The 27,681-nt window shown below is 42.3% G+C and overlaps 3 protein-coding genes across 3 annotated transcripts; 1 reads left to right on the top strand and 2 right to left on the bottom strand.

Moving 5' to 3' along the window:
• Positions 1–2,684: 2,684 nt before the first annotated feature.
• Positions 2,685–11,143, top strand: LOC146710902 (transcription factor SOX-10-like). The gene is made up of 4 exons (XM_085453576.1): positions 2,685–2,841; positions 4,947–5,772; positions 7,941–8,101; positions 8,341–11,143. Exons 2-4 carry the CDS (start codon positions 5,336–5,338, stop codon positions 9,135–9,137), a joined length of 1,395 nt encoding a protein of 464 aa, XP_085309702.1. The 5' UTR covers positions 2,685–2,841; positions 4,947–5,335; the 3' UTR covers positions 9,138–11,143.
• Positions 11,144–14,199: 3,056 nt separating this feature from the next.
• polr2f (RNA polymerase II, I and III subunit F) lies at positions 14,200–16,954 on the bottom strand. Its single transcript, XM_085453577.1, has 5 exons — positions 16,812–16,954; positions 16,548–16,617; positions 16,284–16,414; positions 14,916–14,987; positions 14,200–14,798 (listed from the first exon to the last, which is right to left on the bottom strand). The coding sequence occupies exons 1-5, from the start codon at positions 16,829–16,831 to the stop codon at positions 14,708–14,710; spliced, it is 384 nt and encodes a 127-aa protein (XP_085309703.1). The 5' UTR covers positions 16,832–16,954; the 3' UTR covers positions 14,200–14,707.
• A 946-nt stretch (positions 16,955–17,900) lies between these two features.
• Positions 17,901–26,286, bottom strand: LOC146710904 (MICAL-like protein 1). Its single transcript, XM_085453578.1, has 15 exons — positions 25,646–26,286; positions 25,192–25,240; positions 24,955–25,096; positions 24,627–24,715; positions 24,400–24,542; positions 22,930–23,303; positions 22,739–22,784; positions 21,433–22,048; positions 21,182–21,304; positions 20,818–20,944; positions 20,624–20,714; positions 20,465–20,538; positions 18,582–18,696; positions 18,461–18,504; positions 17,901–18,289 (listed from the first exon to the last, which is right to left on the bottom strand). The coding sequence occupies exons 1-15, from the start codon at positions 25,786–25,788 to the stop codon at positions 18,165–18,167; spliced, it is 2,301 nt and encodes a 766-aa protein (XP_085309704.1). The 5' UTR covers positions 25,789–26,286; the 3' UTR covers positions 17,901–18,164.
• Between the last annotated feature and the right edge of the window lie 1,395 nt (positions 26,287–27,681).

Here is a 27,681-nt window from a genome sequence, read left to right on the forward strand (position 1 = left end):
ATCGCCCACTGACTGCTTCAGTGCAGGAAAGTACAAGAAACTGCTAAAATGCAGTAAAACGACATCCCTAAGAATAAGAATAAAAGATGAGCCATCATGAAATGTACATTCCAGAAACAACAGTGTTTCCACTGTGGCGTTTTCGGTGTAAGAATCTCGACATTATATAGGGGATCGTTTCAGTTCACTACAAAGCTTTTAAAATATTTTTCTAACAGATTTCAGGATGTTATTCAGCAAAAATTGCCCTAATAAAGTTTTTAAATCTAATATGACTTACTTTTTAACTACTTTAATAAAATATATTACTTACGAAAACAATTTAAATAATACAAATAAAGTATTACAATTATTATGATACAAATAATTCTTTCATTTTAAAATGTTATTTTAATTATTTAACCTTTGACGTTTTCCAATAAGAAAATGTTAACCGTCTCCAAGACGAAGCCTTGGACAGTAAATACATGTAAGAGAAGAATTCATGATGGTTATGAAAAAGCCACAATGAGCTCTCCCAAGGCAGTCTGTTTAGAAAGACTCGGTGCATATGTGTATCGCACAATGAATGTCTTGTTTTTCTGAATGCTTAATCTATTTCTTTGCTTAATTGAATTTCTCTCTAAACGAAGTGCGCATAATGTCAAGCCATCCATCACCAGGCTATCCGAAGCGCTGGAAGGGCAACATTTTCGTACGAGAAAATAAAAACTAGTCTCATCTTTTCCCAGAAAGACGCCAACACAAAATAGTTCTTAAAAAATTTGTATATCAAAATTATGTAGCTGCCTTTTGTTCTTTATTGCTTCAGAATCAAAATTGTGGTTCAAACATTAAAAAAATGACGCAAATTTCAGAAACCAGCGCATTTTCACAACCATCTCTCTTCCAGAAATTACATAAATTGACGTTTATGGTCTCACACAGAAGTATTTAGCTCTTGTAGAGAAAGGGGCTATATTTTGGGGCTCTTCGCCCCCATTAGCATCATTTCACAAACACAAGCCAAAGCACTCACGTCAACCCGAGGCCGGGCCGCAAATCCTCAGCTGCACAGGAGGGGGGGGGGGGGGGGGATCCCGGAGTGTCTCTCTCCGCAGGTCCTCGATTTACAGCTTCAGGAGCCGGGAAGTCCCAGCACAGCTCCCCGGGTTGTGTCCTCGGCGCTCCTGGAGCATTTTTTCCCTTATATGCCACAGACTGAGACTCGGACAAAGAGTGGCGGTAGATGGGGGAGACACAAGCGTTTTCCACAATTTTCTTTTCTTTTTTTTTATAGACACAGAACTGCTTTTTGTCCCACAGTTCTTTTTTTTTAATTTAAGGGAGAAGAGGGTGCTCGTTTTGATCACATGATTACAATTCACCTGAGATAGAAAAAAAGAAGAAGAAGAAGAAAACAAAGGGAGCAAAGAAAGGAGGGGAACCGGGGGAATGAAAGAGGCAACACAGAGATTCACTCGTGGTTAGGATTCCCTTATCACAGTCAGCATTCATGGATAATGAAAAAAAGTGGTGATTTTTGGACTGGGGGCCGGTGTGTCGCATGGCGGGGATACAAGGGGTCATTGTTGCGAGGAACAGCGCTGGTGGTTGTATCCGTGCGGCCAGTTACGTCCCCTCGCCGTCTCTCCTTTCTGCTTACCAGCACTGTTTGGTTTGAAACGCGCGCTCTCTCTCAGTTAGAGGCGCTGATGCAATTATGAAATCCACACGAGATGCAGCACAAACTGCACGAGCTCTGAAATTGGCGCTAACACCTGTGACTCAATCTGGCTAAAATTAAACACGTTAAGCGGTTTGGATCGTTTTATACTAGGCCAAAAAGGTGCCCATTTTATATCCGTTTCATAAGACATGCCTGATTGTGTTGTGGGTTAATTTGTGTTTGTAAACGTAAGCTCCCTATGCGTTGAAGTAAAAGTCAGAGAATATTGCTATATTTCTTTCTTTCTAAACCAAGTGCGCAACTGGTGCGTAAAACCTGCCATTTCCAAACTTATTTGAGGCCTGCATCGCAGAGCGCGTTTAAGTACCGGGTCTCTTTCTGCTCACAAGGCCAAGACTGACGCCCATTTCCTCTCTTAGTAAATAATCCGGACTCGGATCTGTCAGTGCTGTCTGTGAGCATGTTCTGAAATGAAAAACCCCTTCTCCATAGCCACTGTGTTATATAAAGGAGGAAATTTTCTCTCACTCCTTTTCCCCGAAAAAAGCAATGTACAGGATTGAGGCTTCAATGTAGATGTTTCAGACAGTAAATTAAAGATTCTTTTTTAGATAATAATAATAATAATAATACTAATAATAATAATAATAATAATAATAATAATAATAATAAAGCTGGTTTCCCTGCCAAAATTAATACCCAAACACAGATAGCCCAATTTCACCTTTATCGTCTTATCATTATTGGTGTGATGAAACTATGCATCTCCCAAAGTAAAATAATTAGAAATGGGTGCTCATGTACCCAATTACTCTGTTTAACGTAATAAAAAAATACAAATGGTGCGATGGGTCTGGATAGATAGACAGATAGAGGGAGAGGATGTTAAGGAGCTAGAGAGAGAGAGAGTCCCCGGCCAATCAGAGAGCTCAGAGTCTGCGCCTGTATATGTGCGCTGGTCCTTTAAGATCTCTCCTCCGCATCTTTTTCATTTTTTTCTCTCGGGCGCGTACAAGGAGCTCTTTAAGCCCTGGTACAGACACACAGAGCAAGCATTCATACTCGGGCGGCGCGAGCGAGGGGGCTGGGGAGCGAGCGTCACTTTGGAAACTCGGACGGGAACTCACGGATTCTCGTGCTAAACCGACGACCTCCTTTTCCTCATTACTGAAGTAAGGCGCTTAGCATTTCCAACTCTTTCCTCTCTACAGCTGCTGCTGCTCTCACTCTGCCATTTGATTATTTCTTTTCGTCAGAGTCCGAAACTCAGACTTATCATGCACTCTTACCTTTCATAAACATGGATCATTGTTTAGTTATTTATGGTGGGGTTTTTTTTGTTTTTTTTGTTGTTTTTTGTTTGTTATTTTAGCCACCACAATGATTCTGTTAAACCATGTGAGAATAGTCCTGCTGCCAAAAGTTAACGATGTTGTAGGGCTACAGTAATATCACCTCTCCTCTTTTCAACAAGTGCTGCGAAGTTTTCCAGCCGATTTGTGTTGTGGTTAAAGTTTCATGTGCCGATCGTCATAATTTATTTGGTCTTCAAGTGTTTTCCCCCTTTATTTTCTTCAGGATTTCATCATTAATTAAAGAAAAGTGCACAACAAGCGCAACAAAGGAGACTGCCAGAACTAAAGGCGATTTATGACTCTACACTTTTACACACGTATTAAAAAGTCCGATTATCCCCCATATTTAATCGAGTTATATTCCGTATCTGGCAGACACTTAATCTTTAGATTATGAACAACAGGCCCTTTTTTTCAAAACCAAATGAAAGCCAGATTTCTGGCAAGTCGGGTGTTGAGTGTTAGTTCAGTGGGTAGCCCACAGTAAATATCCTCAGTAATGTAATAACACGCGTTATCTAAAGGGTGGGTCGAACGCAGTTAAGCTGTTATCAAATAAATTCAGCGATATCTGTTGTTCTGCTGCACATCGGTAGATGGGTCCAGTTGATTTTTTTATTGGCTTTTCCACTGATTTGATCTTGGTTTGATCTGCTAAAGAAAAAACATACTTAACCAATTGCTCGGTGGCGAAAGCAAATGATCCCCGCCCGGTCAGGTGACGCTGCTTGTTTCATTCTTAAGAAACAACGAAAAGGCACCGATGGTGTTCGTTGTTTCGTAAGAATGAAACAAGCAGCATGTACTACAAACACAAGAGACGCGCGCGTAAATGCGCTTTCCTCAACAGTTTACGCACACAGACCTTTAGAGATGTGATGACAGCCCGCGACGTGCCCTTGCAGACCAGGTGGCAACCGAGCATCAAAATACGCTTCGGACAGATGGGGAAGCTGCACCAGCCGCTCTGTTGGAAACGAATACAATTCCTAACATCCAATTAGATGTTAGGCTAATTAAAAGCTGGTGTTGGAAACATGTATTTAGAGTCACAGCGCTCACAAATGTAATTTGAACTCCTGTGCCGTTTGTAAAATTATAAATTTGGTTAATTAATTATAATTGCGCACAGCAAACGAACCGCCAGGAAATGCAGAACATTGATTCGGACATGTAGTGTGCTGCATGATTACAAAAAACTGTAAACGTATTAAAAAAGAAATATGAGGGAAGCGGGGCGTTGAGAGGCCAACCTTTAAAAAAAACAAAAACAAAAACGACCAGAGCGATTTTCTAAATAGAAAACAAATAATCGGACTGCGTGTTGCTCTTTTCCATGAAGTTTAGGACGCAAACTTCCAGACAGGCTGTTGATTTAATGGACAAAACGAAGACAACTTTAAACCTGCCCCTGTTTAACAAGCTAATTTACAGGAGTGCCCATACACACACACACACACACACACACACACACACACACACACACACACACACACACACACACAAGGGGGGGGGGGGGTTATGTTTCCAGCGGCATGATGTATTTATTCAAGAACCACGCGGTATAAATCCGACTTTTGTGCTGCTGTGGTCTCCTATCATTCCAACACATTTTCTCCGGGGAGCTTGCAATAACTGTAAAACAGTAGCTTGTTTTGGGAGCCGAGGCCCGGACCTGCAGGGGGGATGTGCGCTATAGAGGGCCACAAATATACACATATAGGCATGGTTTCACATATCGTGATATCGTGTTGAGTATTTATGTGGGGTTAATGCTTTCAGATTCAGGACGTTTAGCATCTTAATGCTGGATTCGAAAAGAACAGAAAGTTTTGCTAAATCGTGGCCAACCGTACCCAAATCCGCTGCCGCTCTACCTCTGATTTATTAAGCTGATGCTCCTCATCCCTCTGCTGTTTCAGGTCCTCGCTGTTGGATCTCGATCGCGGGATAAACGGAGGAGAGAAGGAAGGTGTAGTCAGGAGGGAAGTAAGAGCGGGTGAGTTTGGCGGAGAGAGTTGCGCAATAGCAGGTAAACTGGGGTCCAAGGTGCGCATCGAGCCGCCTATGATACCAACAACACGGATGGAAAGAACTTTAATGTGGAATCCTCACAGAGTTTTGCAACGGAGGCTGAGAGTAGAGACAGACTGGCAGTTTATATTATAACTTAGATGAGGCCAGAGAGACAGCCGACCCTCCGTGCGTAAACTGCAGAGCTACACAGAAACAAGAACCAGACAGGTAGAGCTGAGCATTTAAGAACAGCTTTTTACATCCTCTGCGCGCCTGGAGGCTTGTGTGAAGGACGATGTCCAGAGAGGAGCAGAGCTTTTCAGAGGTTGAGCTCAGCCCAGGGATGTCTGACGACAGCCGCTCCCTGTCACCGGGTCATTCCTCCGGGGCCGCTGTTGCTGGGGACTCGCCTCTCCACGGGCAGCAGCATCAGCCGCAGCTGGTCGGGCTGGACGACGCGTCGGCGGGTTGCTCCTCCGTCAAATCCGACGACGAGGACGACCGCTTCCCCGCGGGAATCCGCGACGCTGTGAGCCAGGTGCTCAAGTGCTACGACTGGACCCTCGTGCCCATGCCCGTTCGCGTAAGCAGCGGAAACAAGAACAAACAGCACGTGAAGAGGCCAATGAACGCCTTCATGGTGTGGGCGCAGGCGGCGCGGAGGAAACTGGCCGACCAACACCCGCACCTGCACAACGCGGAGCTCAGCAAGACCCTGGGGAAGCTCTGGAGGTGAGCAGGCCGGTTGCTTATAGTCCGTCTTAAGGCCCACTTTAAAATCCCGAAAACGTCTGGCTCTCACACACAGTAAATTGAATAATAAATTTAGGTGAATTCTCGTTCCACCAAACAAGAAAGAGACGATTAAGCTTTGACAGATTAAAATAAACAGCCACATGAACACCACCGCTCAAGGGTCACAGCTTAAGTAGCTACTCCAGGAATAATTGAATCAGACACTGAAGACTTTTTATCAAAAATGAACACACGCGCGCGCGCACACACACGTTAGTTATAGTTACAGAGGCATCATCTCAATAAACCGAAACATATCAGCTCAAACACATCAAACACACGTTTCTATTTCAGCTTCTGCAGGCTCACAGAGAGGCCACTGTATATTCACCACTTTGACTCGTGTGATTTAGTGCACACCCTCCACTTAATGTTCTTAAAGTCGAATACAATGAAAACCAACACAGTTATAACGTGTTTGAAAAAAATGCCTCGCTCTGTTTTACACGTGATATTATCTGTGATATGTTTCCTGAAAAAAAAAGAAGTATTTTTAGACTATTAGGAGGCAGCTCAGTCTTCTTTCCCGCTTTAGGCCACAGTTCATCAGTTGAGCAGCTCTTGTTTTTTGGTGCAGTGAGTGCGCCCTGGTCACATGTTTCTGAATCCTGGCTAATTCAATTCACTGTTTTAATTCCTGGGAAACATTAGCTGGAAGGAGTTCCCCCCTGGCAAAGTTCATTTAAAGTACATTCAAAGTTTAAGAAGAAGAATGATCTAGCCTTTTTTATAGTTAATAAACTTACAGTTCCCTAATATTCTGAGTCTTTCATTGCTTCATTTGCTTACAGAAAACCTGCACTTCTTTCATTTCAACCTTCTGTCAGGCAGGCACTGGAGAGTCTTTCCTTCTTGGTTGCTGACTTCTTCAGATTGCTCATTATTTCTTACCAAGAAGGACAGAAAAGGTTAAATGCATTACCTTGCAGGGATCATATTAATTTGATAAAGACTTGACCTTGGGCTCAGTCAGTAGTAGTTAATTGACCCACAAACACGATGAACAGGGAGGCTGAGGAGGGTCAGGGTTTTCTCATGCCACTCCTGTCAGGGGTGTAATAGTAGGAGCTCAGTCCCATGTTGCAGACAGGATGCAACTTTGGGCTGTATCATTTCATTAGAGTTTGGCAGTCAGAAGCCGCTGGCAGGAGTGACATTAGATGCAGCTGTGGAGATGTAGCAAATGAAACTATTGCTGCTAACAAAGGAAAATATGTCATCCTGGCAGGGTTGATAGAAATATGATATGAAGGATTAGCAATTATTTAAACACATAACTGAAGATAGGGGACAGACAACATGCCCCCCCCCCCCCCCCCCCCAAAAAAAAGGAAACCAAAAACCCAAACAAACAAAAAACAAAAAAGTATTGTTAATGTTTTTATAAGACAGAAAGTGGTAACATTATTGGGTGTTAAAGAGCATTTCAGAGGAGTAAAGAGAGGCTTTTGGAATCACTTCTTACTACTCTGGGATCAAATTCATTCCTTTAACTCTTAATCAACCTTAAATCAGTTCACAGTGAAACATGAACTGATTTAAGGTTCAGAAATCCAGATTTATCTCGTTATGAAATTGAAATGGAAAACAAAAAAAAAAAGAAAGAAAGAAAAAAAGCCCCGAAACTCTTCAGCATCTGAAATCCTACACCAAGGAAGAATTGGAAAACATTCAGGTTCCAAAACTGGAACAATCAGTCTCCTCGGTTTCTAATTCTTACAAAGTGTTGGTCAGAGATGAGGTGTGTTCTCTGAGGTGCTCGGTCATCCAGCTTCACGGGAGTGTGAAGTGCTTAAATCAAAGATGAGGTAACAAAGCAAACCAGTAAATTATTTCTGTTGCTGGCTCATTCAAAATGAGCGTATTCTTCAAAATCCAAATATTTTACCCTTTCAGCATTTATCATACTGTCTTTCTACACATTTCAAATAAATCTAAGGTTTTAATCATTTGCAAATCACTGCCAGTCATAAAGGTTTATTCTTTTTTATTCTATGGTCTTTTTGCACCATCCTGTAGAATATGTACTGTATTCAACAGGAAAAAAAGTGACTATGGATCTTCGTAACTTAAACGATCAAATTTACCATTTTTCCCCCCCTGAGGCTTCTTAATGACAGTGACAAGCGACCCTTCATTGAGGAGGCAGAGAGGCTGAGGAAGCAGCACAAAAAGGACTACCCTGACTACAAGTATCAGCCGCGACGCCGCAAGAATGGGAAGATTGGTTCTGGGTCAGGAAGCGAGGCTGAAGGCCATTTGGAGGGTGAGGTCATCTACAGCCAGTACCACTACAAAGGCACCCACCTGGAAGTGGCCTACAGTGGGGGAGCCGGGTCCCCTCTGGCAAATGGGCATCACCCTTATGCTGTAGGTGGGCTGCCGGCTCCCGCCCGCTACTCCACTGTTATGCCTGAGTCCACTGAACATGATGACACACGCTTAGGTAATTGTCTGTGAATCTGCAGGGCAAACGAGCTGTAACTGCTTTCTCTTTTGCCACAGGTCAGAGCCACAGTCCTCCAACACCTCCCACTACTCCCAAGACCGAGCCTCAGTCTGCAAAGGCAGGAGATGGTAAGAGGGAGGGAGCCGGGAACGGGACTTCTCGTGGTACAATGGGAGCGGAAGGAAGCTCAGGTGCTGCGGGGTCTGGGAAACCTCATATCGACTTTGGTAACGTGGACATTGGTGAGATGAGTCATGAGGTAATGGCTAATATGGAGCCGTTTGATGTCAATGAGTTTGATCAGTACCTTCCCCCTAATGGGCACCCAGGGGTTGGGCCGAGTGCGGGGGCTGCAGGAACCACAACAGCTACTCCGGCCTCTCCGTACGCCTATGGGATCTCCTCAGCTCTGGCAGCGGCCAGTGGACACTCAGCAGCCTGGCTCTCCAAGCAGCAGCAGCAGCCGCCACAGCAACACCATGGCTCCCCTCTGAGCTCAGATCCCTCCAAAGCCCAGATTAAGAGTGAGGCCGGAGGTGCTGCGGGTCACTTTGTGGAAGCAGCTTCAGCAGGTTCCCACGTCACTTACACCCCCCTCAGCCTTCCTCACTACAGCTCTGCCTTCCCCTCGTTGGCCTCAAGAGCTCAGTTTGCAGAATACGCTGACCACCAGGGCTCGGGGTCATACTACGCCCATTCGAGCCAGGCTCCGGGGTTGTACTCCGCCTTTTCTTACATGGGGCCTTCCCAGAGGCCTTTGTACACTGCCATCACTGACTCAGCCAGCGTATCGCAGTCGCACAGCCCCACACACTGGGAACAGCCTGTCTACACAACGCTGTCGCGGCCATGACAGATAACGAGACCAGAGCGTGCCGGTGCAGGTTCAGCCCCAACGTCAGACCAGAGGAGCAGAGACAGCAGCAGCAGCAAGAGTCGCGCTGGTGGTGTCAGAGTCGAACGAGATCTGGTCTGGGGGGAGTGGGCAGGCACTGGGGGATGCGTCTGGGGAGGCAGAAGGGGGGAAACACCATTCTGCTCTTGCCCAGATGAAAACATGCTGTCACAGCCTGAGGATGCGCTTGGAGCGTGGTGCTTTTGAGGAGCGGTCGATCATTTGCGGCACTCGGTGGAGGAGTCAGAGTTCAATACATCGATAATGCAAATAAGTAAAATAAAATAAAAATCACCCACCCAACGCCACCAGCAGCACCACAGCAAAGCCTTTGGCACTTCTGGCTGTGTTCATGGGTGGTATGAGATCACGTACTTGTCATCGTGTATCGCAGCAGTCCACAACGCCACGGGCAAACGGAGGGGTCAGAGGTGACAGGGACACAGCGAGAAAAAAGCAAGACTTCGATCTGTGAGCGCGACAAAGGAGACCAATTCATTTTACCCGAGATGTTTGTTTTAACGCCAGGAGAACGGAGTGCCAAACTATTTGCCGGCCTTTCACTTCTCAGGCTTGACTGACCTTTTGTCAAACAAACGTTAGCCTTGTATTCCTTTCGAAAGTCAACACAACAAATACTCATGACATACTGTCCTCTCAGAGCCACAGTCGTCCCTTTTTGAATTCAATTTGTTTATGCTGTGTTCACTTAAAATGCCTTTGTACACTCGACAAATGGGCACGGAGGGGAAAAAATGCCATAAATCCATGCTGTGCTTTTGTTAACTGAAGTGTATATTTAGCTTATTGGGTGTACTTGAAGTTGCAAATGTACTTATGTCGATACACACAAACATGACCAAAGTTTTGAGACCAAAACCTGTACTTTTTATAAAGAAGAAACTGTTCTTTTAAAAGAAAGTTTCTCCCAACATAACATTCAAAGCTACCTTACATTTTGTGGCCAATTAGTGTTTTTTTTTTTGTTTTTTTTTCTTAGCTTTGACTCAATTCAAAATGCAATCGTGTCAAAAACTTCCTTTAAGTTTGTAGCACAAAGGCACTGACTCATGATGAAAGGCAGTTCTATTCATCTGCTGATAATCCATTATCACTCAGTGTTTCATGACAAAATCCTTAACAGAAACGTACTTGTTGTTTTAACAACGTGCTGTGTTTACTGTACTGTTTAAAATGACTTTTTGCCATTGTTATCCACTGAAAGTCTACAGCACTGCCTTTGTCTGTTGTTTTGTTTGGTTGAGTGTGAGACAAAATGATCTTTTGATTATAGTTTAAAAAGTTACATTGTAAATAATGCCAACACTGAGAAACAATTTCCAGGCACTGAATGTTTTAACGCAGCCTGATGTCAAATAGAAAATGTGCCTTGTCCTTATTATGACTTTACTACTAACAGCTTTTGTATCAGTACTTACCTTTTGATGATTACTTACCATCTTTATTTACACGTTATACCTGTTATTTCTCTTCCCTACATCCCGCATTCTTCTTCACTGCTTCCCAAATATATCTGCATTTTAAATATCTTAACCTATATCTGCAAAAGAGCTAAACTGAATTTCTTTGTTTTATACGTAATGTATATCGGTACTGCACACATGTGGACCATATGCATGCACCACAGCTCAGGCAGAGCTCAAAGTCAGTTTTACTTTAACCAATTACCTCCAGCATAAGAGTTAAGCTTACATTCTCATTGCTACTATATATGTGTGTGTGAGCTATGGGTAATGTTTTTAATTCCACATTTATTTATGATTTGGTTTCATGTTTGCGTGCACATCCTTTCTCTCAATTTCTCATTTGAGCATTTCACATTTCTTGTGTAACTGCGTCTGAATAACAGCAGGTGTGAAAGCCTGAACACGATGATGATGATGATGATGATGACTTTGTATTCTGACGTGAAATAAAGCTTTGTTATTTCTGCTTGAATACAAGCTTGCCTCTTGAAAAGTCATAAATACTACAAATGATGAAAAAAGGTTCCTTTTGGTTGTGAAGACCACAAAAACTCTTCTCTTCTGGCTACAAACTGCAGTGGAAAAAAAACAAACAAAAGCTCACGTCTTTGGGGCATCTAATGACTCAGCCCATGCTGCTCACATTCCCAACATAATCTCTTCAGCTACTGGATAATTCACTTTGGCTGGCTGATGCTCAATCTGGCCACTGGTAGAGGTAAGCTGGACACGGCTGATAGTGACGTGCATGTGGAGGGCGATGAATGAGACTGTGATGCAGCTACCTTCCTTTACATAAACTTAAAGTAATGCAGCCTCGGGGGGCAGGGTTGGTTATGCATGCATATTTCAGGTTCCTTATATTGTGTGTGTATGTGTGTGCGTGTTGTGGGTTAAGCCTGACTTTTAATTCCCTCTTTTTAATCGGCTGTGTGATACTTTGCAAAGACAAAGAGGGCCATTGAAAGGGATCTAGGGGGAGGAGGGAAACATGGGCAATGAGGGAGCGTACCCATAACTGCCTGGCCTGCCGCTTCAGCAGGATACAAAGGGACTCCTACACTCCATGCAGAGACCCAGCAACCCTCGCTATCTAAGCGTCCCCAACACTCACCCCATCCTAGTACAAAAAAAAATCAGATAGAAGCTGAAATGGGATTCAAATAATGAAAAGGAGAAGATATAGACAGAGTTATGGGATTTTGTGTCAAATGAATGTCAAAGCAGGTGTCAGACAGGTGACTGTTGAGATACTGCTCAAAAGGCTTCATTTGATTCTCGCAGGCAATGAAACGTTAGCTGAGCACATTCTGTTCATAATCTCCTTCGCCTGAGATGTGAAAGGAGGTGGCACGGTCCGCTCTGATGATCCATGAAAAAATAGAACAAAGGCTCTGTGCTGATACGACCAAACTGACAAACGCAAATGAAGAATCAGAGGAGAAACTCCAGAGTGCAGTAATAGATCAGCCTGTGATAATCCAATCTACTGATCAAGTATAAAAGAAATCAATTATAGAGAATCAAATGAAAGTTTGGGAGGGTGCAACAGGTGAAAGAAAGAGAGATGAGACTCAGTTGTGTTGCAGCTATGAGATGACCACTGCTGATCAAAGGAAGTAAAATGCAGTTCAATTTGTTAGTACAGGGTTGGACCTTCCTGAGATGTTCCTCTGAGATTCTGGTCCATGTTGACATGACAGCATCACACAGCTGCGGCAGATGTGTCAGCTGCACATCCATAATGTGAATCTCCTGTTTCACCACATCCAAACGAAGCTATACTGGATGGTGATCTGTTGACTGAGGAGGCCATTTAAGTACATATTTAACATGAAATTTCCCACTCGTGGGACTAATAAAGGTATCTTATAAACTCAGAAACCATCAAGATGATTTGAGCTTTTTGACATGGTATATTATCCTGTCATGATAACATGTCCAATCCTTTTATCTCCATCCACAAAGGAAAGGAAATGTTCAGCAACACTACTCAGGTAGGCTTAGTGCTCAAACGGGCCTAAAAGCTGCAAAGAAAATAACCACCATGCGATTACATCACCTTTTTTAAATGTTCTTTTTATATTTTTTTTATTATATCAAATTCTGATCATCCAATCAGAATATCACAGGAGAAATCAGGAAACACTTTTTTATGAGCTGTGCAAATTGTAGCCTCAGTTTTCTTTTCTAAGTTGAGACTAGTGGCACAGGTGTGGTCTTCTGGTGTGCATTCAGACTTTAGTTGGTTAAGTGTTTTTTTAGCTTTTGCCACATTCCTCTCAGCTTGCCTCTCACCTCTGGCCATTCTCCTCTGTATCCCCTAGAGATGGGTGCGTGGGAAAATCCCAGCAGATCAACAGTTTCTGAAATACTCAGACCAGCCTGCCTAACGCCAACAACCACGCCTCACTCAAAGTCACTTACATCACCTTTCGTCCTCATTCTGAAGCTGAGTTTGAACTCCAGCAGGTCATCTTCACCACATCTGCATGCCTGAATGCAATGAGTTGCTGCCATGTGATTGGCTGATTCAATATTTGTGATAATGAGCAGGTGAACAAGTGTACCTAATACAGTGGCCAGTCAGCGTATATCTAGGAAAGCAATAAGAGAAGTCATGTTGTAAAGGACTGAAAAACAAATCAGACAAATGACAAACAAATCAAGTAGGAGGTGGAAGTTCCTGATCCAGCGAAGGTCTCGGGAGATTGTAGTCATTCCCTGTGCTGGAGGCGACCTGATATTGGCCTCCCTGTGTTGGTGCTGGTGAGCATCACGAGCCACCCTCTCCAGCCCATGAAAGAAGCGCAGCATCACCCCGAGGCGCCGTCTCCTCCAATCAAAAGACTCATAGATTAAAGCAGTTTTTCACACATTTTACACATAATTACTAATACCAGCGCCAACTGGCTCCTGCCTGCTGATGCTCAGAGGTCACAGTGACCGACACGCCTTTGCTTTAAGTCGACTACAGAAGAAAAAAGACGAGTTTCTTCATCAGTTTTATTACCAGCTGCATTTTTTTTTCCTTTCAAATCAGTTCTGTCTTTACATACATGTCACGGAGCTCCCACAAACACACACACAAGCAACATATAATCCGCTCGCCTATTTACTAGAGTATCATCACACACTGCCTCCTACAAGAAATCCTTTAATCTGCTTTCTCACAAACTTTCTCTCTGTCTTCCCGCATTCACTCGCCGTCTCTCTGCCCGGGCAACAACCCATTTCTCCTAAAACAATACACTGACTGTTTGGCTGCTTTGTGTTTATGGAGTGGGGCGGGGGGAGCCACACACACCATGCATCATGACTGTGACAATACTTCTCCGTGTAAACATCAACACCCACTGTCGGAAGTGAGGATTCTTACTGTTATCTATCGATCTACTACAGTAATGTGTGCATTTAGTGCTTGTTGCAGTAGGATTCCTAAGTCTTTATGACTTATGAACCCAGAGAGTGTAACTTCACCCTCATTGTAAACCTCTGTTTACATTTCATAGTGTAAGTAACATAAATCAAACTCTTTATACAAAAATCTTTATTTATAACAATAAAACTGTAATTTCACTACAATCACCTCTTTTCAAAAACACAAATACTTCATAATACAGGATTCCTTTATAAAACTTAAGTGTTTGACTGAGATATATCTCCCCCTTGTGGCTCTTAGAAGCATTGCAGCCGCTAAAACAATTGAGTTCAGTGGGTACCAGATAAAAGAAAGACGAAAAAATGAGCTGGGTTGTGATGAACACTAAACAAATAGTTAGAGGGGAAAACAATAAGTAAGTTCACAGGATTATGAACTATAAACAGCATACTAATTTGTTTTGCATTATTTTGAGTCTTTAAGTAGTCTTATGCAGTACACCTCATGTTTACAGTCACTGGAGAATTACAGCGACTGGATCTGGGAGTGGGCGTGAAGGAGACTCCTCCACTGGGTTTGTGTAGCTGTAAAACCAGTTAGGGTGGTGGCTGTGAAGCAGCTTAGGCTGATCTGTCAGCGTAGACTGCTTCATAAGATGTTTAATCAGTTATGATGAGCTCGTCGCAACCCCAGTCCTCGTAACTCCCATCGGGAAGGTACCTGCGGATGATGATGGGGATCTTTCTGCTCCTGTCAGTGAGGACAAAAAGACAGAGATACTGTTACAGTCACCTGCTCTTTAAATAATGTCACTCACACATGAAAAAGAGAAATGACAAAAAGTCATCAAAGAAAATTATGGCTTACTTTAGTTCTTTCATAGCTATCTGCAGCGGGTCTGTTTCTCCCTCCAGCTCCACCATAACTGGAGCACACATCCTGTTGGAGACAAGTCAGCAGGTAAACCACATCAGTACAGTGTTAGAGCCTTTTTTCAATGTTCAGTCTACAAACACCATGTTTTCTTCTTTTAGATAATTGAGGGTTAGTATTTAAGGAAGTCTGGATTAATCACTGACAGGTGGAAGTGCCTTAAGAGGAAGCAAGTAATTTTTGATTGTGCTTTACTTTGTGCCGCAGAGTTTCCTTTCTCTTTTTCAAAAATTGAAATGGTTTGTAGAAGGTAAATGAGAGGCATATACTAGAAATTAAGTTCAACATAGCTAGGTTTCCCTGCACTATCTGGCTTGACAAAACCTAAAACCCCAGTCAAAGATGACAGGTGTCATCACAGAACTGTTTTTGTTAACTCAGGCTCTTTGTGTGCTCACATATAAGAAAGGGGGCGTCTGACACGATGTTTGACTCTCCTTTAGCGCAGAATGGGTCGAGTGAGCATTAGAGACATTTTTAAGTTCTACAGGTAGCATTTACAAAACATCTCACTTCAGCAGAGAATCTATATCACATTTACAGGCTACTGGAAATAAAAATAAAAAAAATCAGTAAAGATGTGGCACTTCTGAATGATTTTAAACTAAAACTTTAACCACAACATGTTGCTGACCAGGTTGTGTATTTAGCAGAAGTTACTGTGGTGATCTGGCCAGGTCAAAGGAAAGCCATCTTTGTGACACTGAAAACGCTGGCTTTAGCCTCGTCTTACCTTGCTAACCCATTAATCTCACTATGGTTAAGATCAGAAGGTGCTCACGTGAATCCAACTATCATCTGTAAAACATGAACTCTAATCACAGGTAAACTGATATTTCTGGTGCTAAATAATTTTATATTAACATGACATTAAGTGCACCAGCTTCACTCAATTATTCATAGTCCTTACCTTTGCTCCTACAAAAGACAAAGTAACACAATGTACTATACCAGAAAGTCAGATGCACTCAAATACTGCAGTACTCTTTTACATTACCTTTCAGCATAGTTCTATATTCAATGACAAAACTTGACAAAAGGACCAAAGAAGTGTGGACGAATATTTTCAACATCTCACTCTCACCGACTGTGGTGCCTTACGACCCACTCTGACAGTTATGAAATGCTTTGCTCTCATAAACACAAAAGTGGAAACTCCTATGTCAGGTTTTCTTGAATATCGGCAGACTCGTGTGGGAAACATAACCTCTGTATCAGTTGGACGTGGAACGTCAACACCTCCAGCATGATTAACCTTAAACCTAACCGTGAAGCCGTAAATGACAATGAAGAAACACTCACGCTATCTGGAGGGCTCGTGTCCCCAGCACTCTGGCCCTCTCGTATTTGGTCATGTACGGAGTTGTGATCCTCTTCTGGTTTGCCTGCTGGCCCTCTCCCGCGGGCAGGATCTGCACGTTCTCCTGGTCATCCTATTCACCAGAAAACAACCGACAATAAACATGATACAAAGGCAGCGATCAGTAGTGCTAAAATAAAACTGACGACAAACAACAAAAGCAAAGCAGTGTCTGTGCTGTCCAGTTAAGAGAATCATCAACTTACGTCTTCCGCGTTTTCGAGATCATCTAATCCCTCATCCTCCTCGGCATCATCAAAATCTCCATCATCGAAGCTGCAAATTTGACACAAAGTTTTGTTTTTAAAAGACAATAAATAGATTCTAAAGACAGCAAATTGTCAATAAGTTTATACAGAGCACTTAGCAGTGTGGCTAACCGCGTTAGCTACAATGCTAGTTCGCGCCGAGTTATAATAAAGAAACAAGCATTTTAATATGAATTTCATCAAAGTGTCATCATTACTTACTTATCTTCGTTGTCGGACATGTTTTAACCTAAAATTTACGTAAAATATTACTCAAACCGTAGAAGAAAGTCAACACACTTTGTTGTTAACACGGACCCACATGAACGCTACGAAGCTTAAACTTCCGGTGGTTTGGTGCGCTGGAAAATATTCCGGATGAAAAACAGGAAAAGGAACTTTCTTTCCACTTGTACTCCAGTACAATTACATTTATTTATTGTTTTTAAATCCCCAAAAAACAAACAACAAAAAAAGTTGATTGTTGTAATTTAAATAAATAAATAAAATTCGCCATTTGTCGTACGAGCGGTATTTCTGTCTTTTTCTCTCTTTATTTTTTGCAGTCCTGTCAATGAGCCTGTAGCTTTTTATGACCCTTAATTTTACTGCGAAATAAAATACAACAGTATTAATACAGGAAAACATTCTTTTTGTTTGAAACTATGAGAAACAGATAATTTTCTTTGTTAACATAAATGCAGCTGCTGTCGTTCAGCACCACTGAACGACACAGGAAATCTTTCCTGCCTGTGGCCATCTCCCTGTACAACGCATCCACTTAACACACTGGTTACTGCTACAACTACACGTTTCTTTTCCAGCTATTTATTTATGAGTGACTTATGTATGTATATATTGTACTATTCTTAGTTAGCATATTGTCTATCTTGTCTTAATGTTGGTTTATGTTTATGTTGGTTTATAATGGAGCACAACAAAAAATAATTTCCCCCAGGGATCAATAAAGTATTCTGATTCTGATTAAATGCAATTTAACCTGGGTTTCGTTTAGACTTGACAGCCAACACGTTTTTCTCCCTTTTTCATTAATTTTCAGACGTCAAACAAACTTTCAGAATAAGATCTACTAGAACCACAAATTAAGACTCATATTGTGAGTCACCAAGTATTTTCAGCCTCTGCTCTTTATTATTTTCCTTTTACTTAAAATCATAGTGAAGAAAAAAAAAACACTGCAAAATTGAGAATGAACATAATCCTACATTACTGGTGTGTTAACAGGTACATTGTGCATGTATATTAAATATTTTTTGTCTGTTGTTTTGAATTCAAATGCACTACAGACAGTACTTAACACATGAGATTTATTGCACACTTAAAAAAACCCCACGAGTATGTGATCATACAATACCATAAAAAATAAGATGATGATAATTTTTAGAGTGAAAAAACACATTAATAATAATGCATATATCGTGCCAACTGAGAACAATACAAATTGTTTGGCGATGTTACTGAGCTGGGCTTTAACACATAATTAGTAAGCATGTACTTAATAAGTTCATATTTCATACTGTTCACACATGAACAATGAGAGCTTCTGACACTTCTTCAACTCTTTTTATCCACAGAGTTCTTCGTGCTTTCTTCTTTGTGGTTCAGGATTTTTAGTACTTTTGTAGGCTTGAAATCTTTTTTGGGCTTCCTTAGCTCTTTTAATCCTTCTTTCTGGAAGTCTGAGAAGAGACGAAAGAGCAGCAAAACAAACATTAAGCAGTAAGCAAACATTGACATAGAGCATTATTTGTGATCCAACGAATCAATTTCTTTCTGCCTTCGTCATACAGGCAAAACAGAAGATACAAAACAGTACCAAAGAGCTTTTATTAGAAGGCTCGTTATCTTACCTTTGTTCATTACATCTTCCCAAAGCACGTTATTTTCTCTCTCCCTAATCAGAAAAACAAAGTTGCACTCAGATAAAATGTACAAATGCAAAAGCATAATTGATTTTTTTTCCTTAAGTACCTCTGTCTGTCCTGATCCAGGCAGCTGATGATGTGGTTCCTCTGTTCAATGATGGTGACCAGCTCATCCATCAGCTTCTTCTCTTTATCTCGATCCTCCTGACTCCAGTTCTTGTCTGTGTGTGCAGATGATGACAATGAAAGTTCAACACAATGAGATTTCATTTAACAAATCAGCGATCTCCATTGGATTCCACTGATAGGATAGCAACAATATTCTTATAGAAACATTAATTCATTTCAGTGCCTTTTAAGAGTCAACTCAGAGCCTTCTTGTAGTGTTTCTTGTTCTTGTTGCACCATTTAGAATCAAAAAGCATGTCAGGATCCAGTGTTACTTACCAGTCTGTGAATGGCAAAAGTATGTGACCCTCTAAGATTAACTGGTAATTCAAATATGTGATTAGAAACAAGTGTTTTCAGTGACAGACGTAACAGTCAAGTGTGAGCTGGTGTTTCTGTTTCTCATCAGGCTTGAAAAGTTCACAAAACCATCTCTAAACTGTTTGGACTTCCACCAGTCTAGACTTACAGTAGCGAGTTTTCAAATGGAGGAAATGCTGGAGAATTGTTACCCTCCACAGCAGTGGGTGTGTTGTAGCGCGGGAGGTCACAGAGGAACAAAGGTTAGTGAAATCTCAGACTCTGTTCCCTCACAGTGGCCAAAACTAGATCACTTTCCCAAACCAATAAATGACCAAGTCTATTACTATGTCACGTTTGTTTAACTGGGTCTTCTTTCCTTCTTTTAGGATCATCATCTATTCTTCTTTCCAGCTGCTCCCTTTAGCACCGCAGTGTCTCATCTGCCTCATTAACACTCATTTCTTCCTTCACTACACCCATGAATTTTGTCTGTGGTCTTCTTCTTAGACCATCAGTCTTTGTCCTCTCTGTGGAAAAACAAAGTGCTCCTCAACACCACAAAAACTAAGGAAATAATGGACTTCTGGAGAAACAGACCCTTAGCCTATCACATCAGCAGGGACTGTGTAGTGACTGAAGTTTCTGCGCCTGCATCTGGATGATGATTTAACCTGGAAAACCTACACAACTGTGCTGATCAAGACGGCACAGTGGCGACTTCACTCCCTGAGGTTTCCTCAAAAACAATTCCCTAGCCAAGGAGCTTAAAGTGTACAGGCGGAACTGTTTCCTGGTGTGGTTTGCAAGCTGCGCTGCTCAGGAAACACTCCAGAGGGTCATCAGCGCAGCACGGAAAATCACCGGCTGTGCTCCTCTCTCTAGAACCTCTACAGGTCCTGGTGCCACAGTAAAGCCCACAGTATCCTGATGGGCACATCACACATCCTGGCTGTTACCCTCAGGGAGGCGGTGCAGTTGGAACAAGGCAAACAGACTTGAAAAACAGCACATCTCCCAGAACTAATAAATGAACACTGAAGAGTTTGCCTCCTTTCACTAACCCGTGCAACCAGTATTCACAGCTGTGAACAACAGTGCAATAATAATGACACACACAGACATACATACACATTCAAACACACACTGATTGAGATAGTTAGATTGCCTTCTGTGCACTAAATAGGACTGCATACAATTTCACTGTACTTTTCTTACATGATCATAAAGATTCTACACGTCTAAACCCTCTAACTATGTCTCTGAACCGTGTCGCAGCAGGTCTCGGCTTGTAAACATTCCTTTTCACCCTTTCAGCCATGCTGTCACAAATCACCCCTGACACGCAAAAGTCTGATGGCAGTTATGTCAACTTTCTGCTAAAGACCTTTCATCACGCCTACAGAACCTTGGATAAAAGAATATTGATCCCTGAATTATTTACAGATCAGTAATTCCCGTTAATGTCAAATACAGTGGGTGATAAAAGTGACTGAACAATGCACAGAGCTACATACTAACCCGGTTTATTAAAGAGACACCGGAGGTCGTACTCCACGTCGGTCTGCCTGTCCTCCAGCTTTTTCTGCTTTGTCCTGAGAAATAAAAATTACACATGTGTTTACGATGCTCAGAAAACACGGAAAAAAAGAAAAGCCGCACAAGTGAAAAAACGCTTACAGATGAACCAGCTCCGTGTCGTGGCACATCAGAACATGCCGCTCGTGGATAAGACAGAACCACTCCATTAGCATTTGTTCCTCCTGTTTATCTGAAATAAAAAAGCAGGAAGTGTCAATGTAATGGTATTTACACAAAGCGGCTTCACAATATTGAGAATTTTGTGCCAATAAATTATTTTATTTAGTACGAACCATTTTTGCAGCCTCTCAGGTTCCTCTCCAGTTCCACTCCTTTTCCCTCCAGTGTCTCCAGATGTTGATCCACTTCTCTCATCTGCACCTGCAGCTCTTCTGGGGAAGTGCACTGATCTGTCTGCACCTGTCAAGCAACAAATATCACCAAAACTGAAGACTTCAAAAAAGAAATAATTTCTTAAATAAATCACACACCAAAAAAAGTGACTAAACCTTGTTATTCTGGGTAAACTACTCAGTTTGCTCAAAACGTCTCATCTTAATGATGAGTCTGCATCTACATGACACAAAGGCACATCTAGAAATGACTCAGAATTTGATTTTGTGGCCTTTGAGTTTGTTTTAAATCCAGCTGTTGTACCTTTCTCTTGATGAGTGGGAATCCATGGCCAGGTGCGGGGCCCCGACAAGGCGAGAGGTCCTGAACGGTATTTGATTTGGATAATGTGGGTCTTTGAGCCTTAGGATCGTTTTCACAGGAAGGCTGAAAATAAAAAAAATAATATAATATGGAAAACTGTAAGAAACGCCATATGAGACTGTCCTCTGGTAGAACGTGAAACGCGCATTAATGTTTGGCCTTTATTGGTTAACTCTGATCTCTTGTCGTACCTTACTTCGCCACGATGTGGCAGCTTCATCCGTCTGTGCTTCACCGACAGGTGCAGAACGAGGGTCAGACGCAATGGCTGGCACAGAAAGACTTCTGGGTAAAATGCGACTCTGTCTTGATGCAGGAATGGGACGCGGACCTGCTGCTTCTGTCACATCTGACGGAGCAATCTGACCGCCATCTCCACCTCTTTCACCACAAGGTCTCTCTATGTTAGTATCTGCAGTCAATTCTTTTACTGGGTCAGGTTCTGCAACGTCAACACGCCCTCTGAGATCCGGGCTCTTCTGTAGGAGAGCTTTTTTTTCTTCAGCCTCCTGCGATGCCAAGGTGCTGCACTCTGATTGGGTAGCTCCCAAAAAAGGCTTATTTTGGTCTTCAGATTCAGATTTAGCAACCTCGCTTTGAGAGTCGTCCTCCTGCACATCTTCAAAAGGATTTGGAGCAGGAACTTTGGGTCTTTTGGACGACCCATCTAAGTTAGAAGCAGATTTGGATCGAAAAGTGGGAAGTGGAGGTGGAGCTGGAGGCAGCTGTGTCCAAGGTCCCGGATGCACGAGGGCCATCCATGGATGGCTGCTTTTCATTTTAGATCTAGCGCTGACTGGGCTGGTGCTATAGAGTATTGGAATATAAAAACACATTGAAGAAAGTCAGTTATTAAGACCTTATCTCTTGTTCCATTTTATGAATGGGCATTTTCTTTTATTTATTTGAATTCCACCACAGAAACTTTGCACCTATATTTCAAAACACACGATGTGCTGTTAAGTCTGTTGACTTTGGCCACAAAGGGAAGAAAACATCTGATTCAAATTTGGCCCATCTCCCCTTCAAGGTCATCTGTTCAAGCCTCTCTATTGTAGTTGTTTTTAGATCCTAAGCCAAGAGTGTCTGTGATGTCAGAACATACCTCAAACCTGTGTAGAGCCGGAACATCAACGTTTTTGTGAGACTGACACGTTTCAGACGGATTTGTGCATTGAGAATTTGTAACCCAGGATCAAATCCAGGTCAGTGCAAACTTTTACTAATGTGGCCACACTAACGCTCACTGCTCGCTCAATTTAGCCTCCTGGAACTTCCTCTTCTTTCCCAAAATGCTAAAGAGCTCCAAGGTAAGAACCTTGAAAAGCACCCTGGCCAATATTAAATCAGGTCTGGGTTCATATTTTTATTGGCAAATGTGACAATTCGTTTTTCAGCATTTAATAAATAATTAGATACAAATCAGAAAAGATGCATGAGAAAAGACAAGTGCGTGCCAAAAGGAAGCGATGAACAGGTTGTTTTTGTCACACTTACCCTTGAGGCGGACTGGCTGCACATTTGCTTGGACTGGATAAACCACCTGCAGAGAGAAAGAGTGAGGAAAACAAAACACATAATGATTATGTCTTAACAGAGAAACAGATGTAAGACCAGAATACACGCAGAAAGCAGGAATGTAATAATTACGACTGAACAGCTACAAGAAAACAAGTGTGCCCGTTTACCTGCAGCAGGGGAGCTATTTACAGTCTGTGAACTTCTGATCCTGGCTGCAGGAACAGGGCCTACAGAAATCCGCCTTGGTGCTGGAACAGGACGAGTCCTTCCATCTATCCTTTCTGTCCCGCCTGTTTCTGCTGTCTTGCAACTCAGTGTGTCCTGTGACTCGGTTTTCTTTGTGTAGTTAGGGACGCTGGTGATAGGCTGTCCACCCAGAGAATAACAAACTGTCTGAAGTTTACTTTGAGATCCAGTTTGCCTGCTGACGTCGACGTGAGTACCTTTACTGTTTGTCGCATGGTAAGCGCAGATCAAGGAGCCAGCGTCACTTCCCTGCGTGTAAGACTGTGGTAAAAGAGTTGCATGGCACACTTTGCACCTGAAATACAAAAGAGAACTCTAAATCTACCAGATCTACTGAATCAAGAGTGTCAAATATGATCAGATATTACTGTATTACAGTACTTTTCAGAAGAATTGAGCCTGATCTCATTTCTTCATATTTTGCTAGGAAAGTGGGAAACAGGCAGTGAGATTTATTGGAACATGCAAACAGGAATAGTGCTCCAGGCTTTCTCAAGGACATTCAAAGCTCTTCTTTTGTTCAGTTCTCTGTCAAGATGATCCTGCACTGCTTCAATAATGTTGAGGTCCAGGCTCTGGGAGGCCAATCCATGACTGTTAGTGTTCTATTGTTTGTTTTTCTATCCTTCCTTAAGAATGGCTTTTTGACAGATACTCGTCCACCGAGACCATTTGTGATGAAGCTTTACGGAGCATTAGATGGAGCAACTGAAGGTCCAAAAGTATGTCTCAGATCCTGTTTCAGGTGGATGGATTTTTTCCCCATTTCTGAAGTCCATGGCTTTTAGATACTTTTCATACTGTAGATAGTTTATTGGGTCTTTAATGTATTTTTTATGTCACACACCTGTCCAGTTTCCTCAAACCTACTGCACACCATGCCGAGATATGTCTAGTTTTCAACTAATAACTCTTTCTAAACTGTGCAAAAATACTATTTCATGCCTGCAAACTTTTCTATCTCTGGCATTTTGTTGTTGTTGGTAGATTCAGCTAAATAAATGGGAAATAATGACGTACCTTTGCCACAGGATGCTAGTAACAAAGTGCCTAAATATACAATTTAAAACTGGTTCTTCACCAAGTAGTGTGTGATGCGCAAACACAACACTGTTTCATCCGTTAATTTGGGTGGAGTTTTTATGCTGGAATGACTCATAGGCCAGTGTTGAGCAGTTTAACCATGAAATTAAAAAAACAAAAAAGAAAAACAGCTACAAGGACTTTACTAAAAATGAGCGAAAAAGCAGCCAATGACCAAAGAAACTGAAAAACTATTGCTCAAGACCACTTTTAAAAAGTGACAAGAAATTCTGGCTCCATGGAAACAAAATATAAAGAAACCTCGAGGTGGCTTAACACTTTTGCACAGCATTGTGACCTTCTGTTACCTGAAACAGCTGCGGTGGTAAACTTTTCCATCTATTAAATGCCTCTGTATTAGGTGCACGGGCTTCAAACACAAACTGCACACAGTCTGCGGCCTCGCATCAGAAACATTTTCCTCTCGACTGGTTTTGCTGTCAGTCAAGCTCTGAAAACAGAAGAGAAACCAGTCGCTCAAGTGACAACCACAGAGATGACTAAATCAGAACCAAAATAGCCTGTGAACATTCACCTTCATGCTCTTTGGATGATGGTAAGTTTTGCTCTTCGAGAGGCTGTGTGAGGAAGTGCCGTGCGATGACCACAATTTGGCAGGACCTGCTGTAAAGTCAAGATAAGACACGCAAATCACCGTGCATGCACTGTTTCTTTGAGGACGGGCCAGTCTGATTTCATTCACCTGACCTGAAGAGTGAGGGATAACACTGCATCCAAAATATTAATTCAACTGTATATGTTTGAGCAGGACAGCAAACCTCAGCCTGAAAATTTATGCTAGCATCTATAAAAACAACAACATAAAATTAAGGGCTACAACAGGCAGATTATCTTAAACGCACCCGAAGACTTCCCATTGAAGAAGCAGTAGTACTGAGCAAGGTAGGAGATGACGCTTAAACGATCGGGCGCCTTGGTGGAAATCATATCCTTCGGATGCAGGAAGGCAGGGATACCCAGCTTTGTTTCTGCTATCTCAAACGCCTGCAGGCCCACAGGCGAGAAACAGGGAATGAAAGTGAATAAACCGAAACAAAGATGCGGGATGCTTTCGTTCTTGTTTCCAATCAGAAACTCACCAGCTTGTTATTTTCATAAGCATTATCTTTGGAGAGGGACCTGAAGTCTCTGGAGTAAAGTGAAGAAATTGGAGAGATTCAATTAAAAACAAAACAAACAAACAAACAAACAAAAAAAACCCAAAAACAATAAATGAGCGACAAAGTTGATGATTAACTACATAATGAACTTTTCTAAATACAATAGAAGCAAAAAGCATTAAAAGATCAGAGATGAGATGATTCCAGAGGAGTGGTTCAGTGTCAAATAAACCAAATTAACCGATTTCAGGCCAATGAGACTGGACAAAAAAAGGGTTAAAAAGAGATGCAGATTAACCAAAGTGCACACGAGCCCCTCTGTTTCTGATTAAACAGAAACAGATAGGGGTAAACTGGAGTTAGAAAGTCAGAAGCAAGGCACACTTCACTCCGCACAGCCATGACAGCTCTGTTAACATATGGCATTACTCACATGAGGTCAGGGCGGTGTTTGTGGATGATAGCACAGAACGCAAGTCCATCTGTGAATGAGGTTGACATGTTAGTTATTTCCACGTCGGGATAAGTGGCGCATGTGACGCGGCACCACTCCAGCAAAACTCTCGGTGATGCCATTTCTCGTGCAGCTTTTCACAAGTGGGCAGGGAGCAGAACATGGCACCGTGTCAGAGTCGGAGAGATCAGATACAAGTGGTGCAGGTCTGGCTTTTTTTTTCCGGAGGAAACAGGAAGCAAAGCATCTACCTTTGCAACTATTTCTCTGCGGCCAGACTTGCACGTCGTGGTGGCGAAGCAGCAAGAGCAGGAAGGAAGGAAGTTTATGTTTTCCCCCCCTTTCGTGTTGTTTTTGTCAAATATAAACAAAGGCAAGTAAAGCGACCGCGCATTGCTCCAGCGTTTCAAACCACGACCACAAGTCTCCTACTCGTTTCAGCTCGATGCTATTTCCTCCACCGCAAAGATGCACCGAGCCCCTGAAGTGAAGCGAACTGTTAGAGAAACACTGCCAGACCTCTGGTCTGTTACACGGGGCTGATATTTTAAACTTAGTCCAGTTATTAGCTCTGCAGTTGTGCTCCACAATCTATGAAATGCCTAATAGCTGCCACTGGAGGGAGACACAGAGCTGTTCTTGCCGCCACTCTATAATTAGGAAGAAAAGGTTTGCAATTATAAGTTTATTGTCCGGGTGCAAACTTGACAGAACGATTCAAAAATGGCCGTGCCTTTTTTTGCTTATTCCAATCCACTTTTACTACTTTCCCCGCCCCAATTTTTTTCTGGAAGAGAAGCTTTCCTTAGTCTCGGACCACAAATAGATACTCAGTCACATGAGTTGGTATTGTTGAAAAAAAGAAAGTAAGAGGAAAAGTGTGTAAACCTAACGTAAATAAATAAATAAACATCTAAGTGAAAGGTTAGGCTTATTTTTTTTAATGCTTTGGTTTGAGGGAACGCAACTTCCGGTATGTTCTTCACACGAGCTCTTTGTCCTATGAAAATTACTTTACTAGAAAGGTTCGTATTCAAATTATAAAAAATATTTTAAAATACTTTGATACAATCTATTATGCAAATAGACTTTGTAATTTCATTCAGAAATAAAGTGAAAATTTTAATTTATTGTGTTTGAACGGACGTTTTGATGTGAAATAGAGCAATATTTTAATATATGAATTATTTGATAAACAGTGGGGCAAAAAAGTATTTAGTCAGCCACCGATTGTGCAAGTTCCCCCACTTAAAATGATGACAGAGGTCAGTAATTTGCACCAGAGGTACACTTCAACTGTGAGAGACAGAATGTGAAAAAAAAATCCATGAATCCACATGGTAGGATTTGTAAAGAATTTATTCGTAAATTAGGGTGGAAAATAAGTATTTGGTCACCTCAAACAAGGAGAATCTCTGGCTCTCACAGACCTGTAACGTCCTCTGTAAGAAGCTTTTCTGTCCCCCACTCGTTACCTGTATGAATGGCACCTGTTTGAACTCATCATCTGTATAAAAGACACCTGTCCACAGCCTCAAACAGTCAGACTCCAAACTCCGCCATGGCCAAGACCAAAGAGCTTTCGAAGGACACCAGGAAAAGTATTGTAGACCTGCACCAGACTGGGAAGAGTGAATCTACAATAGGCAAGCAGCTTGGTGTGAAAAAATCAACTGTGGGAGCAATCATCAGAAAATGGAAGACATACAAGACCACTGATAATCTTCCTCGATCTGGGGCTCCACGCAAGATCTCATCCCGTGGGGTCAAAATGATCATGAGAACGGTGAGCAAAGATCCCAGAACCACACGGGGGGACCTGGTGAATGACCTGCAGAGAGCTGGGACCAAAGTAACAAAGGTCACCATCAGTAACACACTACAACGGCAGGGAATCAAATCCCGCAGTGCCAGACGTGTTCCGCTGCTGAAGCCAGTGCATGTCCAGGCCCGTCTGAAGTTTGCCAGAGAGCACATGGATGATACAGCAGAGGATTGGGAGAATGTCATGTGGT

The sequence above is a fragment of the Copadichromis virginalis genome, linkage group LG4 (assembly GCF_057382275.1).
Source record: "Copadichromis virginalis isolate Kocher_CV1m ecotype Utaka linkage group LG4, C_Virginalis_male_GT1.1, whole genome shotgun sequence".
Taxonomy (NCBI): Eukaryota; Metazoa; Chordata; class Actinopteri; order Cichliformes; family Cichlidae; genus Copadichromis; species Copadichromis virginalis.

Coding starts and splice junctions, on each gene's coding strand:
- LOC146710904 (XM_085453578.1), bottom strand. CDS start 25,788: ATGGCATCACCGAGAGTTTTGCTGGAGTGGTGCCGCGTCACATGCGCC. Junction 24,716..24,954: donor CTTCAATGGGAAGTCTTCGG/GTGCGTTTAAGA, acceptor TTGACTTTACAG/CAGGTCCTGCCAAATTGTGG. Junction 24,543..24,626: donor ATCATCCAAAGAGCATGAAG/GTGAATGTTCAC, acceptor TTCTGTTTTCAG/AGCTTGACTGACAGCAAAAC.
- polr2f (XM_085453577.1), bottom strand. CDS start 16,831: ATGTCCGACAACGAAGATAA. Junction 16,415..16,547: donor ATCTCGAAAACGCGGAAGAC/GTAAGTTGATGA, acceptor TCTGGTGAATAG/GATGACCAGGAGAACGTGCA. Junction 14,988..16,283: donor ACACGAGCCCTCCAGATAGC/GTGAGTGTTTCT, acceptor TGTCTCCAACAG/GATGTGTGCTCCAGTTATGG.
- LOC146710902 (XM_085453576.1), top strand. CDS start 5,336: ATGTCCAGAGAGGAGCAGAGCTTTTCAGAGGTTGAGCTCAGCCCAGGG. Junction 5,773..7,940: donor ACCCTGGGGAAGCTCTGGAG/GTGAGCAGGCCG, acceptor TCCCCCCCTGAG/GCTTCTTAATGACAGTGACA. Junction 8,102..8,340: donor GGCTGAAGGCCATTTGGAGG/GTGAGGTCATCT, acceptor CTTTTGCCACAG/GTCAGAGCCACAGTCCTCCA.